This window comes from Labeo rohita, unplaced genomic scaffold (assembly GCF_022985175.1).
Source record: "Labeo rohita strain BAU-BD-2019 unplaced genomic scaffold, IGBB_LRoh.1.0 scaffold_334, whole genome shotgun sequence".
Taxonomy (NCBI): Eukaryota; Metazoa; Chordata; class Actinopteri; order Cypriniformes; family Cyprinidae; genus Labeo; species Labeo rohita.
The window spans coordinates 1-19152 of NW_026129252.1; the positions used below are offsets into that span (position 1 = coordinate 1).

The 19152-nt window shown below is 36.5% G+C and overlaps 1 protein-coding gene across 1 annotated transcript in view; it reads right to left on the reverse strand.

Moving 5' to 3' along the window:
• Positions 1–22: 22 nt before the first annotated feature.
• Positions 23–19152, reverse strand: part of LOC127160353 (protein NLRC3-like) — a 39806-nt gene continuing 20676 nt past the window's right edge. Inside the window, 5 exon segments of the mRNA XM_051102997.1 lie at positions 23–233; positions 768–941; positions 4996–5169; positions 5872–6045; positions 17263–17436. Coding sequence (XP_050958954.1) covers positions 23–233; positions 768–941; positions 4996–5169; positions 5872–6045; positions 17263–17436 — 907 coding nt within the window.

A 19152-nucleotide genomic window follows, 5' to 3' on the forward strand; every position in this document is an offset into this window, starting at 1 on the left:
GGTTTAAACTGTTGAAGTGATTTTAATCATTTTGATTCTTGTATGTGAATGTTACTGACCTCAGTCTCTCCAGTTTACAGTGTGAATCCTTCAGTATGTCACATAAGTGATTCACTCCTGTGTTTTTTATTTGATTCTCACTCAGGTTCAGTTCTCTCAGGTGTGACGGGTTTGATTTCAGAGCTGAAGTCAGGATGAGACACTGTTTCTCTGTAATACTGCAATCACACAGACTGAAAACAGAAGGAGAAAAGACAATGAATCAGATCTATGATGCATCATGAACAAATGTCATACATTCACTAATAAACCAGCAAAATCATGGAAACTTCTAATATATGAATGAACAAACCAAGAGAGGAGTATTTGAGGAGACTAGTTACAATCCAAGTCTGGACCCTCAGTCAACAAATAAGTCAATTTTACCAATGGAAATTAATATGTAAATATGCATTTCCCTTAATAAAAAAAAATGAGTGAAGTCCAGTATAAATCTAACTGTCAGAAACATCTACTGTCATTTGTTAGACTGTTTTTTGTCTGTTTTCACTGTTGTTTTATTTTACAACAAAGATGTCAAATTTCAGGAAGTTTCATGCTGTTTTTTACAGATACACATAAAAACATTGTATTTCTGAATCTTTCTTCAGATGGAGAAATGCCAGAAAGTGCAGCACTGGAAATGATGTGACAAGAGCCCAGCGGTCTTAAACTAAACAGTGAACTTTAATCTCACTGTCACTGCTGTACAGTATAATGATACTAACTCTAGTTTCTCCAGCTTGAATTGTGTGTTCATCAGTAGATCACTGAGGTTTTTCACTCCAGAGTCTCCTAGTTCATTCCAGCTCAGGTTCAGTTCTCTCAGGTGTGATGGGTTTGATTTCAGAGCTGAAGTCACAGCAGAACAACCTTCATCTGTCATTTCACAGTTGCTTAACCTGCAATGGCAAAAACAGCATAAAATAAAGAAAAGAAAATATTATCATTATCATCATGTTTCCTGATTCTTGTATGTGAATGTTACTGAGCTCAGTCTCTCCAGTTTACAGTGTGAATCATCCTGTGTTTTTTATTTGATTCAAACTAAGGTTTAGGATCTATGATGATCATAATATTGAAGAGGCATTTAGTTTCTAATAGTTTGTTACATTAGTTTTGTATGAGGGCAGGCACTGCTTCTACTTACTTACTTTTACTTTATTATTTTTTTTTTTAATGCCACCATTCTTTATTCTCTAATGAAAGGCTGATTTCTATGGAAGCCCGTTTCCGCCACTAAATAAAAAATAAATAAATAAATAAATAAAATATTGCGACTTTTTATCTCGCAATTCTGACTTTTTTTTCCTCGCAATCGCGACTTTATATCTCGCAATTCTGACTTTATAACTCGCAACTGTGAGTTTATAACAGGCAGTTCTAACTTTTGTTTCTCTTCATTTGCGACACTTTCTGGCAAAGCACCACAGTAAACCACGAGATGTGATTCTTACAGCACGGTGACGCATTGCTGCCACACACATATTTTTTTCCACTCAGCTATGTCGTAATAGCGAGATCTTTTCTCGTTAAAACGACATATTATGTCATAAAAACGATATGATTTTCCCGTTCTAGAAGATACATGGTTACATTATGTGAGCGAGCTAAGCGATTGTCCGCGCTGCCTTCGCCACAGTCCTGACATAAAGGAGGATCTGCACGTTGCTGAAGTTATAGAAATACACTGTTTTAAGTATTTTAATGTAATGCTTTCAATTGTAGCGGTATATTTATTAGGATTAATCTGTCTACAAACTGCACTCAGACCCAGAGGATATGACTCATTTAAGATGATCAGGGATGCGTTTCCCGTACAATGACGTAACTCGCTGATTAACCTCCATAGTACGATGCATTGTTGTGGAAACGAACTAGCTAGTCACGACTGTTTCCCGAACACGGTCGCATCTCCGTCGTTTGAACCACATTAGTTCAACAATATAGGGCCTTTGTTAATGACGTCACCGAGTAATAATTTATGCTATTTAACTTATTAGAGATCTCTAAAATGCAGCTATATTAAATAATGCACCTGATGACTAATTTACTATTTTTGTTCCGTGTCATTTCGCTTTATTTGATGTTTCATTCATCGCGGGTTCCCTCTTACGTCATACTCCGGGGTTCCCGTAGGCGTTTATGCGCATGCGCACTATTCAAAAACGTCCCTTGCAGAGGAAGCTAAAAAAAATACATAGATTAAAGTGCATTTATATTTAGATCGAGTGAAAGATATAGATTGCACTGCATGTTAGCTTGCTTACTGTGCCCAAGAGCATAATTTATTGAGCCCATATGTCTTACTAACAAGGAACTATGCTTCTAACCACAGGTTGAGAGCTGTAGTTTCAACCACGCAAGTTTGTGACGCTGTTTGCGAATGTTCGTTTGAACTATGGTTTCGGGAAACACCGAATCATTGAACTATGTTGGTAACGACAGAACTTGCGAACATAGTTGTCTAACGATGCTTTTGGGAAACGCACCCCAGATCAAAACTGTTATTTCTGAATAATCGACTCTGGACTTGGGATGTTATTTGGATGGCATAAGTTTGATTTAACAGCAAATCGAAATACTAACAGAAAGAAATGAAAGAAAAATGACAAGCGGTTTGAATGTATTATGATGATGATGATAATGATAATGATGATGATGATGATGATGATGATTTCGTTCTGTTTGAAAAATGGAGAAAAAAAATTAAGCCAGATTTTTCCTATTTTTGATCATGGGTAAAAAGAGAGCTTATGCTTTAATATTTGTGCGTGGGCGGCCCTGAAAAGCCACTTTTCTAAAGCGCGACACTGCACTTCTCGGGTCGGCGGCACTGGCGCGATCCATTACATTGTGATAATATAAATGTCTGCTTTATTTTATGTACGTCCACAGTAACAACAACAACAACAACAAAAAACGTTACAAATTTCTTTTGTAAAAATACATAGTGTGCTGTCGCAACGTATGTCTATAGACAGCTTGAAAGGTCTACTTCAATAAAACAATGGAAAACAAAATTTTGTTTATTTAATTCGTATAAATCCAACTAGAGGTAGTGTACAGTCTTTCCCGTGTGAGTTCATTGTCTGTAGCCTAACATTGTGCTTAAACTCAGACCCAGCGCAGCCTATTCCCACAGTATAAAGTCTGGAATTCAACCCAGAAGAACAAGATATCATTTAATAACATATAATAAATAATACATCATTTATATATAACCAGACTAAGTATCAAGGCCACCCACGGATGTTAAACAAACATTAAAGCAATAAGCTTATTTGTTTTACCCGCGAACAAAAATCTTAATTTTCGTTTTTCCGTTTCTCAAACAAAACGAAATAATAATAATAACAATAATAACAATAATAATAATAATAAGCTATTATTATTATTATTATTATTATAAAATATTTTTATTTCTTTCAGCCGGTATTTCGACATCAAACTTAAGTGTTCCAAATAAATATTCCAAGCCCAGAGTCGATTTTTCCGAAATGTTGACAATCTTAAATGAGATTTTATAATAAACATAATAATAATACGCCTAATAATAATAATAATAATAATAATAATAGTCTACTATTATTATTATTATTATTATTTCGTTTTGTTTATGTCTATAGACATAAGGTGCGACAGCGCACCCTGTATTTTTACAAAAGCAATTTGTAACGTTTTTGTTGTTGTTGTTGTTGTTTGTTGTTGTTACTGTGGACGTACATAAAATAAAGCAGGCATTTATATTATCACAATGTAATGGATCGCGCCGGCGCCGCCGACCCGAGAAGTGCAGTGTTGCGCTTTATATGAGATGTATGTTTGCAAGAAATATAGCCTATGCAACAGCCAGCCATTATGAAGAAACGCTATTGTGACTAATTTGCAGAGCGGTACATCAGACGAACATTTATTCTGCATGATGGGACAGACAGTAAAGTCAGGTTGAGTTGAAAAGTGGCTTTTCAGGGCCGCCCACGCACAAATATTAAAGCATAAGCTCTCGTTTTACCCATGATCAAAGAATAGAAAAAATCTGGCTTAATTTTTTTTCCCATTTTTCAAACAGAACGAAATCATCATCATCATCATCATAATACAATCAAACCGTTTGTCATTTTTCTTTTATTTCTTTCTGTTAGTATTTCGATTTGCTGTTAAATCAAACTTATGCCATCCAAATAACATCCCAAGTCCAGAGTGGATTATTCAGAAATAACAGTTTTGATCTGATCATCTTAAATGAGTCATATCCTCTGGGTCTGAGTGCAGTTTGTAGACAGATTAATCCTAATAAATATACCGCTACAATTGAAAGCATTACATTAAAATACTTAAAACAGTGTATTTCTATAACTTCAGCAACGTGCAGATCCTCCTTTATGTCAGGACTGTGGCGAAGGCAGCGCGGACAATCGCTTAGCTCGCTAACATAATGTAACCATGTATCTTCTATAACGGGAAAATCATATCGTTTTTATGACATAATATGTCGTTTTAACGAGAAAAGATCTCGCTATTACGACATAGCTGAGTAGAAAAAAATATGTGTGTGGCAGCAATGCGTCACCGTGCTGTAAGAATCACATCTCGTGGTTTACTGTGGTGCTTTGCCAGAAAGTGTCGCAAATGAAGAGAAACAAAAGTTAGAATTCCCTGTTATAAACTCACAGTTGCGAGTTATAAAGTCAGAATTGCGAGATATAAAGTCGCGATTGCGAGAAAAAAAGTCAGAATTGCGAGAAAAAAAGTCAGAATTGTGAGATAAAAAGTCGCAATATTTTATTATTTTTTTATGGCGGAAACGGGCTTCCATAGGATTTCTGCATTTACAAAAAAAAAAAAAAAAAAAAGTACAAAATGTGACCAATATGGCAAAAACCAGTGCACTGCTATAAACAATATAACTTAAGACCTGCTGTCGTAAAATAAGTAAACTTTAACTGTACTAACTCTAGTTTCTCCAGCTTGAATTGTGTGTTCATCAGTAGATCACTGAGGTTTTTCACTCCAGAGTCTCCTAGTTCATTCCTGCTCAGGTTCAGTTCTCTCAGGTGTGATGGGTTTGATTTCAGAGCTGAAGTCAGGATGAGACACTGTTTCTCTGTAATTCTGCAATCATACAGACTGAAAACAGAAAGAGAAAAGACAAAGAATCAGATCTTTGATGCATCATGAACAAATGTCATACATTCACTAATAAACCAGCAAAATCATGGAAACTTCTAATATATGAATGAACAAACCAAGAGAGGAGTATTTGAGGAGACTTTTTGCAATCCAAGTCTGGACCCTCAGTCAACAAATAAGTCAATTTTACCAATGGAAATTAATACGTAGAATCAATATAAAAACAATAGTAAAGTTAAATTAATGAAATGGTCTATTTTCACATTTCTAATGAAAGAAAATCAACAAATCAGTCAAATAAAAGAAATGTTGATTTTTCAAGCCATTTTAGAGTGTAGTTTACAATTTCTAACTATACAAATATATTAAATATGCATTTCCCTTAATAAAAAAAATGAGTGAAATATACTATTAGTCCAGTATAAATCTAACTGTCAGAATCATCTACTGTCATTTGTTAGACTGTTTTTTGTCTGTTTTCACTGTTGTTTTATTTTACAGCAAAGATGTCAAATTTCAGCAAGTTTCACACTGCTTTTACAGATACACATAAAAACATTGTGTTCCTGAATCTTTCTTCAGATGGAGAAATGCCAGAAAGTGCAGCACTGGAAATGATGTGACAAGAGTCCAGCGGTCTTAAACTAAACAGTGAACTTTAATCTCACTGTCACTGCTGTACAGTATAATGATACTAACTCTAGTTTCTCCAGCTTGAATTGTGTGTTCATCAGTAGATCACTGAGGTTTTTCACTCCAGAGTCTCCTAGTTCATTCTCACTCAGGTTCAGTTCTCTCAGGTGTGATGGGTTTGATTTCAGAGCTGAAGTCAGGATGAGACACTGTTCCTCTGTAATACTGCAATCACACAGACTGAAGACAGAAAGAGAAAAGACAATGAATCAGATCTAGGATAATCAACCTACACAAGTATAAAAAACAAACAAAAAAACAAAACATCTCCTTCAGATAGATTCAATTCAGCAGTCAACCACATCACTGTGTACAGACAAAAAAGGTCAAAAATAGGTTTTTACTCAATGTGACATTATGAATAATAATGACAATAAAAATACAAATATTAATATATAATCACCTAGGTACTTAAAGCAAGGGTGGTAGGGGAAGTGAAAATAAAAATAAAAATAAAAATAGAGAACATTAAGAAAGAAAACAAACAAAAAGAAATGGTGTATTAACACCGACACAACTATTTCACGGTTTCAAGTAGCGTCGCGATTATCGGAAATTTTTAACAGGTGATTGAAAAGAGGCCTCCAAGAAGCTTCAAATAGATCTATATTTCCAGACATACTATATCTAAGCCTTTCTACATGAAGGGTGGAGGAAAGTTCAGACAACCAGATCTTGAATAATGGCCTTGACTTATTCTTCCACATGCAAAGAATAGATTTTTTTGCGATCATCATACCATACTGTATAGGCACTCGGAAAGCATTGGTAAGATGCTGCAAGGAGGCTGACCAGCCAAGAACAGCAGTTGCAGGATCTAAGGGAAGCTCGCAAGCATAAACTTCCGAAAGAAATTGAAAAACTTCTGACCAGGATTCACAGATTTTAGGGCATGCCCAAAAAAGATGACCAAGCGAACCCTCAGCAGATTCACACTTATTGCAGAGAGAGGAAATAGTGGGATAAAAAGTATTAAGTTTAACCCTAGAGTAGTGCAATCTATGTAACACCTTATACTGAATAAGTTGGTGCCTAGCATTAATAGAGCAGGTGTATATATTTTTAAGACACTTTCCCCAGTCTTCCTCAGAAACATGAATATCCAGTTCCATTTCCCAATCGTTTTTCAGATGATCAGTAGAAATATCTAACTGACTTGCAAAAAAATCTACAAATTTTGTGACTAACTTTGGGTTATTGGGAACGCAAGTAAGTAGTTTGTGTAATTCATTATCAGCAGACAGAGTTTCAAAGTTTGGCATAGTGGAACGAACATAATTTCTAATTTGTAGGTATCTAAAGAAGTGCGAAGCAGGAAGGTCGAATTTCTCTTTTAGTTGAGAAAAAATGGCAAAATTGTTGTCTATATATAAATCTCTCAAGGTAAGGATTCCTTTTCTCGCCCAACCTATGAACACCGGGTCTAGTAGTGAGGGTTTAAAGGCGAGATTATGACAGACCGGAGCAAAAAAGGAAGTATTTGGCAGATTGAATGTCTTACTAATCTGACGCCATATCCTGAGAGAGTTATTAATCATGAAGTGGGATCTAACTGCAACTTTAGATTTCTCTGGAGCAGCAAATAGCAACGAGGAGAGCGATGAGTTTAAAGCACCACGCTCAATCACAAGCCATGAAGGGAGATCGGCTAGAAGACTATCGGGGCATGGGTCCTGCCAAAAAGTTAAGGCTCTACAGTTGGCAGCCCAGTAGTAGTGTTGAAAATTTGGCAAACCTAATCCCCCCAATGACCTAGGCTTACACACATGCAATTTAGATATTCTATGTGCTTTAAAGCCCCATATAAATGGCAGTACAATAGAATCCAAAGTTTTGAAGAACTTTTTGGGCAAATAAATTGGTAGATTCTGAAAAAGATACAAGAATCTAGGTAATATCACCATCTTAATGGCATTCACCCGCCCCATCATTGATAATGGTAGGGTCCTCCACTGTTTTATATTAGTTTTCAGATTTTCTAGCATAGGTAAAAAATTTAGTTTGTATATATCCTTAGGGTTTCTAGATATATTAAGACCCAGATATTTCAAACTGTTTGTGGCTATTTTAAAAGGAAGACTACTCATAAAATTTGAGTCTATATTGTTAGTCACTGCCAGAAATTCACTTTTTTGCCAGTTTACTGAATATCCTGAGAGTTTACCAAATGTTTCCAGTAAATTTAGCAGGGGTGGTACAGACTGTTCTGGGTTGCGGAGATACAAAATAATGTCATCTGCATAAAGAGAAATATGATGATTAATTTGGCCTAAATTTGGGGGCAATATTAAAGGGTTCTTTTTAATGGCAAGGGCAAGGGGTTCAACTGCAATTGCAAAAAGCAAGGGCGAGAGAGGACAGCCCTGCCGAGTGCCTCTATGTAATAAAAATTGAGATGATCTATTAAAATTGGTTAAAACCGAAGCTCTAGGATGAGCATATAACATTTTCATCCAAGAGGCAAATGTAACACCCATGTCAAATTCACTAATCACAGCTAAAATGTAGTCCCACTCAATTTGGTCAAACGCCTTTTCTGCATCCAAGGCAAGAACTGCAATACTAGCTTGAGGCTCAAACCTAGTATACAAGATATTCATTAGTCGCATTAAAAAACATTAAAAAAGGAGAAACGGCCAGGAATGAAACCAGACTGATCATGATGAACAATTTTCCCAATACAATTATTTAGTCTGTTAGCAAGAATCTTAGTGAAGATTTTAAGATCAGAGTTCAAAAGAGATATAGGTCGATATGATGATGGATTTGTTTCTTCTTTACCTTTTTTTAAAATTAAGGAGATATTTGCCTCATACAAGGACTGGGGAAGCTGATGTTTACCAGATGAGTGGTTAAACATTCTCAACAGCAAAGGGGAAAGCGTCTGCGCAAATTTTTTATAAAATTCAATTCCGAACCCGTCTGGGCCGGGTGCCTTCCCACCCGGGAAAGATTTAATAGCATCTAGTATTTCAGCGATTGTTATGTCAGCATTCAAAGCTGTCTGCTCTGCACACCCTAACTTTGGAAGATGTAATGAATGAAGAAAATTACTTAATGCTGAGGGATCAGAGCAGCCCTTCGATTTGTATAATTCTTTGTAAAATTCTTTAAATGTATTGTTGATTTCAGTGGGATTTGTTAAAAAAACACCCTCTTTGTTTTTAATTTTATGAATTGCTCTACTGGCTTGAAGCCCTCTTAGCTGGCGAGATAGCAATTTGTCTGGTTTATCGCCAAGTTCAAATTGTTTTTGCTTAACTTTTAATAACATGTTATTAACTTGGTTTGAAAGAATTGAATTATATTCCAATTTGAGTGCTGCAATTTCATTAAACAAATCTGAATCTGTAGAATCTCTGTATGCATCTTCTAACTGAGAAAGACGATTATCAATTTCTGAGAGACGTTTCTCTCTTTGTTTTTTAAGACTGGATTCGTAAGAAATAATATGTCCTCTCAGGACAGACTTTAGAGTTTCCCATAATATTGAATCCGAAACCTCGCCCGTGTCATTAAATTTGAGAAACTCAGCAAGCAACTCTGTTAAATGCTCACAGAACCCAGAGTCCAAAAGCAGGGTAGGGTTAAACCGCCAATTATAGCTGGGCCTAATTTCTGACAGATCTAGGGAAAGTGTCACTGCTGAATGGTCAGAAATTATTCTATTATGATGTTTGATTGATTTAACACATGAAATTATTTTAGAGTCGATTAAAAAGAAATCTATCCTAGAGTATGATTTGTGAACCTGCGAAAAAAAAGTGTACTGCTTGTCTGTTGAATATTTTAATCTCCAGATATCAACAAGGTCAAGGGAAGCCATCAGATCATTAAGAACAATGGCAGAATTAGTCAAGGATATATCAGCGCGTGAAGGAAATCTGTCTAAAACAGGGTCTAATACTAAGTTGAAATCGCCACCTATTATCAGATGTGTGTTTACAGTGGTTGGCAAAAGTCTCTTGCAAAAATAATATGTCAGCAGCTATAGACTTTAAATAAGAGAAAACTTTGGCTCTTTTAATCTGATTATTTAATCCCCGGACATTCCAGCTGGCAAGGGTGACGCTGCCAACTTTAGATAAAGACCTACTACAAGTCATAATGTATAATATTTATGTATAATGTAGTGGCTGCTGTAAATGAATTTGGAGAGATACTAGCCAGTGAAGGAGGTACACAGACACAACACACTACATACACAATGAAGAAAAAAGACACCACCCACCCCTCCCTTTTCAACAGCTTCCCCAAATGAAGCCGGGAAAAAAACCCCATACGAACAGTGGAGCTGCTGGGCAGCATAAGGAGTGAAAGAAAAACCTATCTATCAAAGTAACCTCAAATAGAGAAACGGGGACTCCCTCGCAGCCTCCATCCGAAAAATATAAGGAAAGCAATTGCTCAATGAACCTGAGCTACGAATTTAGAACTCTATTAACAGATATAAAACTGTTTATAAAATTATTTTAAAAACTATTTAGACAAATATGTCGGTCTCAACATTCACATGCAAACAAGGGCATTAATGACTACATGTATAACGTAATCCAATAACAGACCATGTACGATCTATAAATGTCTTTTTTTTTTTTTTTTTTTTTTTTTTTTCTTTTCTCCGTATGAGACTATACTCACAACATCCTATAAAGGCCAGTAAACAAAGAGTTTAAGTCCTTCAGCAATGGTCACAGCACGGAGAAACAGTCCTGAACTGCAGATCAAGAAGGGTCTTGCTCTACGATGGACTTCACAAACTCTTCAGCCTCCGGCACCGAGCCGAAGATTTTCTTTTTATTGTCCTGGGTGACAATAAGACGTGCGGGGAAGAGCAATCCAAATCGGACACCGGCCTCCTTTAGCTTCTTTTTCACTCCGTCGAACGCCCTCCGCTGAGAAAGTACCTCTGCCGTAAAGTCCGGAAAGATGGAGATGAGTACTCCGTCAAATTTTAAAGGGGCATGTTGCCGCGCGAGTCGCAGTATCGTCTCTTTGACCGGATAATGATGTATCCTCGCGATCATGATTCGGGGACGTCCTCCTCTTGATGGTAAAGGCCCGGTGCGATGTGCACGGTCAACTTTAATCCGTTCGGGAAAGTTCTCAGTACCCAGAAGTTTTGGGATGAGTTGTTCCACAAACTCGGTTGGACGGCCAGCCTCCAAGTTCTCAGGTAACCCCACGATCTTAATATTCGCTCGCCGAGAACGACCCTCGAGATCGTCCAATTTAGCACGCAGGGCCTTGTTAACTGCAAGAATTTCCTGGCAAGAGGCCTCCAGGTCAGAAATGCGGGCTTCATGCTCAGCTTTGGCACCCTCAAGGTCAGCAATACGCGAGGTGGTTTCAGACAGTGTCGTTTGCAGCTGAGATAAAGTAGCTTCCAGCGAATTAAATCTGTCATTCATACTATTACTCATAGTTTGAATCGCCGATAGAATGACAGATGAATCTGTGGCCGCGTGAGTATCGCCATCCGCCTCGCTTTCATTAGACGGCGGTTTCTCGGCCGGCTGTTTACCTGAGGAAGTTGGCGAATCGCCTTTCTTGAGTTTAGCCTTCTTCATTTCACTACTATATAGTAGCGAGCAAACTTTCACGATGAAAATAGAAGAAAAAACAAATTTGTCGAGGCTTTGAGGGAGCACTCTAAATTTACGTCCACACCATGTGGTGCTCTCTAGCGCGCCCCCCCGAAATTGCTTAGTTTTAGTTTAGTTTTTATTAGTTACAGTGTTAGTTTTAGTTTTTTTTTTTTTTTTTGTAAATTAGGATATTTGTCAGGTGCATGAATCAAAATCACCAGAATAAGTATTGTATAATAAAAACTCAACCAAAGATACATTTTGAAACATGTATTCAGAGGACACATGAACACCCATCCTCAAATTGAAATACAACAGCCCACAAGATAACAGCCCTAAGTACAATATTTGTGCAATGCTGCTTCTGAGGTTAGATACACAGTGTGCAGAGTACAAATTAACATAGCCAACAGACTAAAGACACACATAAACATAAAAACAAACATGCTTTTCAACCAGGAGTCCCAGGGAGCTCAATCTAAGAAATCATGAACAACCTGACAACCTTTGCATTATGAATAAATGAACGAACTTAAATTTCAGCTTTTTGAAATTGTGTGTGTAAACAGAAATGGGTGAACTTCAGTCAAGCAACAATTTGTTGTTAATCTTGAGGAAAATGCACTGCTCAAGAGATGTGGTTGTTCTGTTTCTAAGGCTAGCTTGTCCAGGTACTCTTGGTTTGCCTTTTTGTGTGAGCTTTTCAAATGGACTTTCAGATTCGTGGGGTTTTTCCCCTTGAGAAGTATTCCACATATTGTATCACCTGCTTCTACAACAAGGCACTTACTTTTATTTTTGACACTGTCATAATCAAAGAAATCCCAAATAGGACTCTGCCGCTTTCTTCCAACTTTCGCTGCAGCCATCACGCTAGCCAGCGGCGTCGCGGACAGACTATGGATACGTGATGTCACAGACTACGTGGTGCCATACGGGTCAAACACCTGGCTTAAAACTGGCAGCATGAAGTAAATAGATTTTAATTCAACCCAAAAGGCTTATGTATTTACAAAGACGAAAACGAAGGACGTTTTTGCTATAATATTAGTTCAAGTTCGTTTTGTATACACACAAAACAGTTTCAGTTAGTTTTCGTTTTTTTTTAAACTCTCGTTGTTATTTTTATTTCAGTTAACGAAAATGCTTTTTCAATTCTAGTTTTAGTTTTTTCGTTCATTTTCGTTAACTATAATAACCTTGCTACACAAAAGTTACAAATGTATGCAAAGGTTGAAAATCAGCTAAATTACCCATTAAGACAGGGGTCAGCACAGAGTGTCCGGTGTCCTACAGAGTTTTGCTCCAACCGTAATCAAACACACCAAGGTCTTAATACTGTAGGTTTACTTCAAACTTCCAGGCAGCTGTGTTGAGGCAAGTTGGAGCTAAACTCTGCAGGACACCGGCCCTCCAGGATCAAGTTTGGTGACCCCTGCATTAAGATGTGAGCTATTTATCCAAGTTGCGAGGTTTCACTTGATAACATTAACTACATTAGTTAACATGAACTGATGATGAACAACTAGAACAAATAAAACTGTTGCACTAAATCTGGTCAAATGTTACACATTGCTATTTGCACTGTGGTTATAAAATGCATCTATGAAAAACAATATATTTCTACATAATATAAAACACTTTTTTTAATAAGGCATCGACATATGATAGATAAAACAAACAGTGCAGCACAAAATGTTTACAATATTTGCACCTGGTGTGTAAAATGATGTGCGTGAAGCAACACAGAGTCACAGAACACAGTGCTTCGCATTAAAAAGTTCAAATCACAAAGGGAACAGATAGTGATGGGTGGTGTATTATATCTGTGCAACAGTTTATTGAGCCATTAATGAAACATTAATTCATGCGTTTATGACCTCAAGGTTAGATTATTGTAATGCTTTATTGGATGGTTGTTCAGCACGTCTAATAAAACTCCAGCTGGTCCAAAATGCAGCAGCTAGAGTTCTTACTAGAACCAAAAAGTATGATCATATTAGCCCGGTTCTGTCAACACTGCACTGGCTCCTTATTAAAGATCGTATAGATTTTAAAATCTTGCTAATTACTTATAAAGCCCTGAATGGTTTAGCTCCTTAGTACCTGCACGAGCTTTTATCACATTATAGTCCCTCACGTCCGCTGCATTCTCAAAACTCTGGCAATTTGATAATACCTAGAATATCAAAATCAACTGTGGGCGGCAGATCATTTTCTTATCTAGTGCCCAAACTCTGGAACAATCTACCCAACACTGTTTGGGACGCAGACACACTCTGTCAGTTTAAATCTAGATTAAAGACCCATCTCTTTAACCTTGCTTACACATAACACATCAACATATTCTTATCATTTCAAATCCATTAAAGGATTGTTAGGCTGCAATAATTAGGTCAACCGGAACCGGGAACACTTCCCATAACACCCGATGTACTCAGTGCATCGTCAGAAGAATGGCATCTACGCTAATATTTTCTAATAGTTTCTTTCTTATTCCAAGGTCACCTTAACCACCAGATCCAGTCCGTATCCAGATCAGATGGTCACTGCATGAATGTCAGCGGAGACCCCATCAACTAGATGAGCCCCAGAGATGGATCCCCAGTGAAGACCTCACCACCTAGACGGCCGTCGGCACAAGACCACGGGAACCTGGTGAGTCCTCTGTGTCTGGCCAGAGGAGAACTGGCCCCCCGACTGAGCCTGGTTTCTCCCAAGGTTTTTTCTCCATTCTGTCACCGATGGAGTTTTGGTTCCTTGCTATTGTCACCTCTGGCTTGCTTAGTTGGGGACACTTTATCTTCAAACGATATTGTATACTATTTGAACTGAACTGAGCTAGATGATGACATCATTGAATCCAATGATGAACTGCCTTTACCTGAAAATTGAGTGTTTACTGTTGCCCTTTTGCATTATTGATGCACTATTTCCTATTTAATACTGTACAGCCGCTTTGTCACAATTCTGTATTGTTAAAAGCTGTATATAAATAAAGGTGACTTGACTTGACTTATGGTTTATAGATTTATAGATTAAACACAGAAGTTAGACTAACTTAGTTTGATTTAGACTGATTGAGAACACCTTCAATTACATTTATGTTATTCAGTTTATTTGTGAAATGATTGGATTGAACATGCTTATTGAAATTTAATTTTTATTTTTCAGTTTTAAGTTATGATTCTTCTGTTACTCATTTGCATTTCTGAAAACTTATGAATACATTTGTAACTTCTCCAACCCACCCCGTCTGACGTGGATTCGATTTTGCATCACTGACAGACGCAGCAGAGAAAAGTGTTTACATGAACTTTATTGTACTTTAGTTATTGACTTAAATATTCATCTGTACCTCACATTAAGCTATCGAATACCTTCAGAAGACTTGGAATATTGTGCACAAAACATTGTGCTTTTAGTGCTTGTATGTCTTTTGTGTGGCTTAACAGTAACACAGAACAGTAACACAATATCAGATTTAGATCAGCCCTGTCTGAGCAATATACCTGCAAGGAATAGTAGTATCAGAACTGATACCCGATATGAGTCCCCAATTTAAAGCTTGATGAAAAAAAAAAAACTCTTCATTATTCTAAAAACAAGATCTAACAATTGCAAAACTTTTCTTTGACCATTCGAATACACAAATAAATACATAAATATTTGAAAACAAAAAAAGTCTAATAGTCTAGAAACTAGAGTGACACTCAGTCCTAAAGCTCAGAAGAACAGAAACGTCCCACAGAGCAGAAGAGCAAAACCTCACTAGATCATGATTTTCAGTTTACAAATACAGAGTGTGCAATTAAAAGCCTCAAGATCTTTCAGAAGGAGTGAGAGAAAACTGGCTTGTGAAACTGAATGTTTTTGATCATCTGGAGACTCACAGACCTGCTGTAGAGAAACAGTGATAGAGTGAATCTGAGCTTGATGGCAATTCAACTACAGTGCATCTAAACTGTTTTCCTAGAATTAGTGTTGCACGATTTACTGGTACTAAAGTGGTATCGTGATACCCTGCAGGTACCCTGCTTTACTAGTACCAGTACTTTAAGAAAGCATTTTGATAAGAGCCGTATTAACACTGTTTATTTAGGGTTCTATGATTAAAGTGAATCAGAAAACATGGACGGAATCGGAGGATCCAGTCTTAAAAACAGAGTTTACTGTAACACGGAATATTACAGATTTTGCCTATTTAAATATGTATCCTGCACATTCTGCACATCTCTGTATTAATGAATGGATGCACAGTTTACTACACACATACTGAAGCGCATGTGACACTCACAGAGTTTTCAGCCTCTGACGCCTCAATATATGAGTACATAAATACATAAACGTAGTCTCTAGAACTGCTGTGAGAGTCAGTTCATGAGCATTTTACCATTAATTTTGAGAAAACCCATTCTCATATCATATACAAACAGAAACATGACGGCAGCAACCCGTCAAAATAAAAGTTCAGACGGAAATATTGCTTAATGTAATGATAATACTACTACTAAAAAGAAAAATATTATTAAAGCAATATTTAAGAAATATTTAAAAGAAACAAATGGAATGCAGAAAACGAAAAGAAAACAGATTCACAGAATTTGATCAAAATAGAACTCTACCAAAAAGTATTTTATAGGGCCTTAAAATGTAATTTCTGTTAAACTTTTAATTGCTGTTAAATTGTATACGTTTCATTATTTCATTTAATTAGCCATGTATTTCCAAATGAATTTGGAAAAAAATAAAACAGAATTTGGGAATAAAACAAATTTCATAGGGCCCTATTTACTTTATTTGTGTCCTTGTTTTATTGCATTTGTCCTTTAGTTTGTTATTTTATTATTTTTTTTTTTAAGGGGGATGAAATGCTTTTTTTAAATAAATAAAATAACTATAACCTCCATTTCGATCATCTATTATTCATTTACTTTACCTCTCATTCTGTGGTTTTGTTGTAGTTCAGTAGTAGTATTGAGATATTTTAGTTCGGTATCGTATCAGACTCAACATTTTTGTATCATCACAACAATACCTAGAAGTGTCCATAAAAATTGTGCATGTTAATGATCAAGGTAAACCATACTCCAGAATAACAGCACAACTAAACTGTGTTGACAGTCATCGTTCACTCAACAGCTCATTCACAAATTGGTCCAGCTGGGGCTCAACACCTGCAGAGTCTCCAGGACCAGCAGACTGAAGGACAAATTCATCCATCAGGAAACTACCTCTTCTGACAGTTTAAATAAAGACTGCTCTCTGAGCTCTTTGTCACTTTAAACAGACTGATAAACTCTTTTTGCACTACACTCATTATATCTGCACTGTTTATTTCACTGGTTTGCACTTCATCTGCCATGTGCCTTGTGCTACTTTATCTATCTTTTTTGCATGTCCTTATTTGTATATTTGTATAGTTGTATTTTGTATTATATTGAATCTGTATTTATTTGTATTTTTACATTTTACTGTTAGTGTTTAGTGTTATCTGTATGGACTAAGGGTCTGAAAGTAATGCAGTTTCAATTCTCTGTATGTATGTGCTGTACATGTGGCAGAATTGACAATAAAGCAGACTTGGACTTTGATTTTGACTTTTTACATCATTTATTTTTAAGTTTTTATTTCATTTAGATGTTGTAGTTTCATGAATCTCTAGTATGTAAAAAACACAAAAATTCCTTGTGTGTTTGCGCACATTTAATTCTGATTCTGATCATTGCACATTATGATTGTCCATTCACTTATAGCTAAAAAAAATGTAATTCATTCACTTATTTAATATTATTTCATCACGTCTCACCTCAGTGTCTTGAGTTGACAGTTTGGATCCTGTAGTAAATCACTGAGCTCCTTCACTCCTGATTGTCCAGGATCATTTCCTGTGAGATCCAGCTCTATCAGGTGTGAAGGGTTTGATCTCAGAGCTGAAGCCAGAGCTTTATAACCTTCTTCAGTGATACTGCAGTCTGAAAGTCTAGAACCAGAATGAAAATGTCAATCAGATGATTAATCATTTATTCTAGAAATGACCTAAACAATGTAAATGCCTAAATGGAATTAGATTTTGTTCATTATACAAATGAACAAATGAGACTGAACACCTGAAATGTAACTTTTTTTATTTTCAATAAAATCAGTGTAATATATTTTTGTTCTATAGAAGACAGACTCTAAGAACCTGAAGTCAATGTCCCTGATCTGTATCTATACAGACTGTATCCATGTATCCAAGCTAGGGATGCACCATGGGTGCAGGACACTATAGTTCATTTATAAAAGTAAGGAGAGCAAAATAAAGTAAACTGTGACATATTACAGAACTTTTCATACAGTGGACTACCAGTAAAGTTGATAAACATTTGTGACCAAACATTATTCAGACCAAGTCTGTAAAAAACTGAAGTTCAGGTTTATAAATGAACTATAGTGTCCTGCACCCACTAGTAAAAAATATCAAAAAATTACATCTGGTGTTTGATTAATTTCTGGGTTTGACTCTATATCCTTCAGTTATTTTCACAATTAATTATGCCCGTTAAAATTTATTTTCAACGTTTCACTTTCACTCGTCTTTTTTTTTTTTTTTTTTTTTTTTTTTGCTCTATGGTATGTTATCTTTAATTTAATAGCATTAGATCTGCTCCATTGCAGCGTTCAGTGCTGAAATAACGCGTTTTGCTGTAATAATGCAGGCAATCACTCTGATATTTTGTTGTGTTTTGTTTCAACTGAAAAGTGCTGTGATTTATATTCCAAAGCGACTGATATAATGCAGAAACAGAATGCAGAATGGAACATTTCACACAGGCTGCTATAGTTTCACTTTCGCCATGAAGTCGTGTATGCAAACGTTGACAATGACTGATGTTTATAGTGAATGCCACTATAAATAATTTTATATTTACTATTTAGTTTTAATCTAAATGATGCATGCTGAGCGAACATAAACAAAGATCATGCAACAGAAGATCACGCAACTCTCTCTCTCTCTCTCTCTCTCTCTCTCTCTCTGTGCGCATGCGTTGAGTGAGTCTGTACGGGAGTAGGGTGTGCTAGTGCGAGTGGGTGGATCTAGTATTTTTTTCTTTTTTCTTTCCCTCTTTTTAGTCAGCTAGCTGTTTGATTGTCTCTATAGGTGGTGTACCGCGGGTGGTGCGGTTCTAAACGCCGGGATGGCGGCAGCTCCCGTGCAGGGAACACCACCTGCTCTCTCACTCCGTAATGGGTGCAGGTGTGTGTCAGACCCTGGTGTTATGGTCGAGGAGTTGCTCTTAGTTAGTTTAATGACGTTATCATTAAAGAATTAACGAGATTCGGTAAGATTGCAAGCCCCATTAAAATGATTCCGTTAGGTTGCAAAAATCCCGCGCTTAAACATGTGCTCTCTTTTAGACGTGTAGTCTACATGTTTCTAACTTCATCAGAGCGCATTTTTGTTTGTGAATATGTATGCTCCTAATTCTGGCCCTGAAAGAGTTAAGCTTTTCACCAAGCTGAAACAGTTTTTAAGGCAAAACCAGAATGAAGATTTTATTGTTTTTTTTTTTTTTGGGGGGGTGAAAGTGGTGGGAAGTGGGGAAAGCACATATAAAATTGTTTTGTCAGCAATATGCTTCTTTTTCCATTTTATGTTTAAAAAAGACATTCATCATTTCATCATCATTTTTTTATTCCTTTCATGAAAATGCAT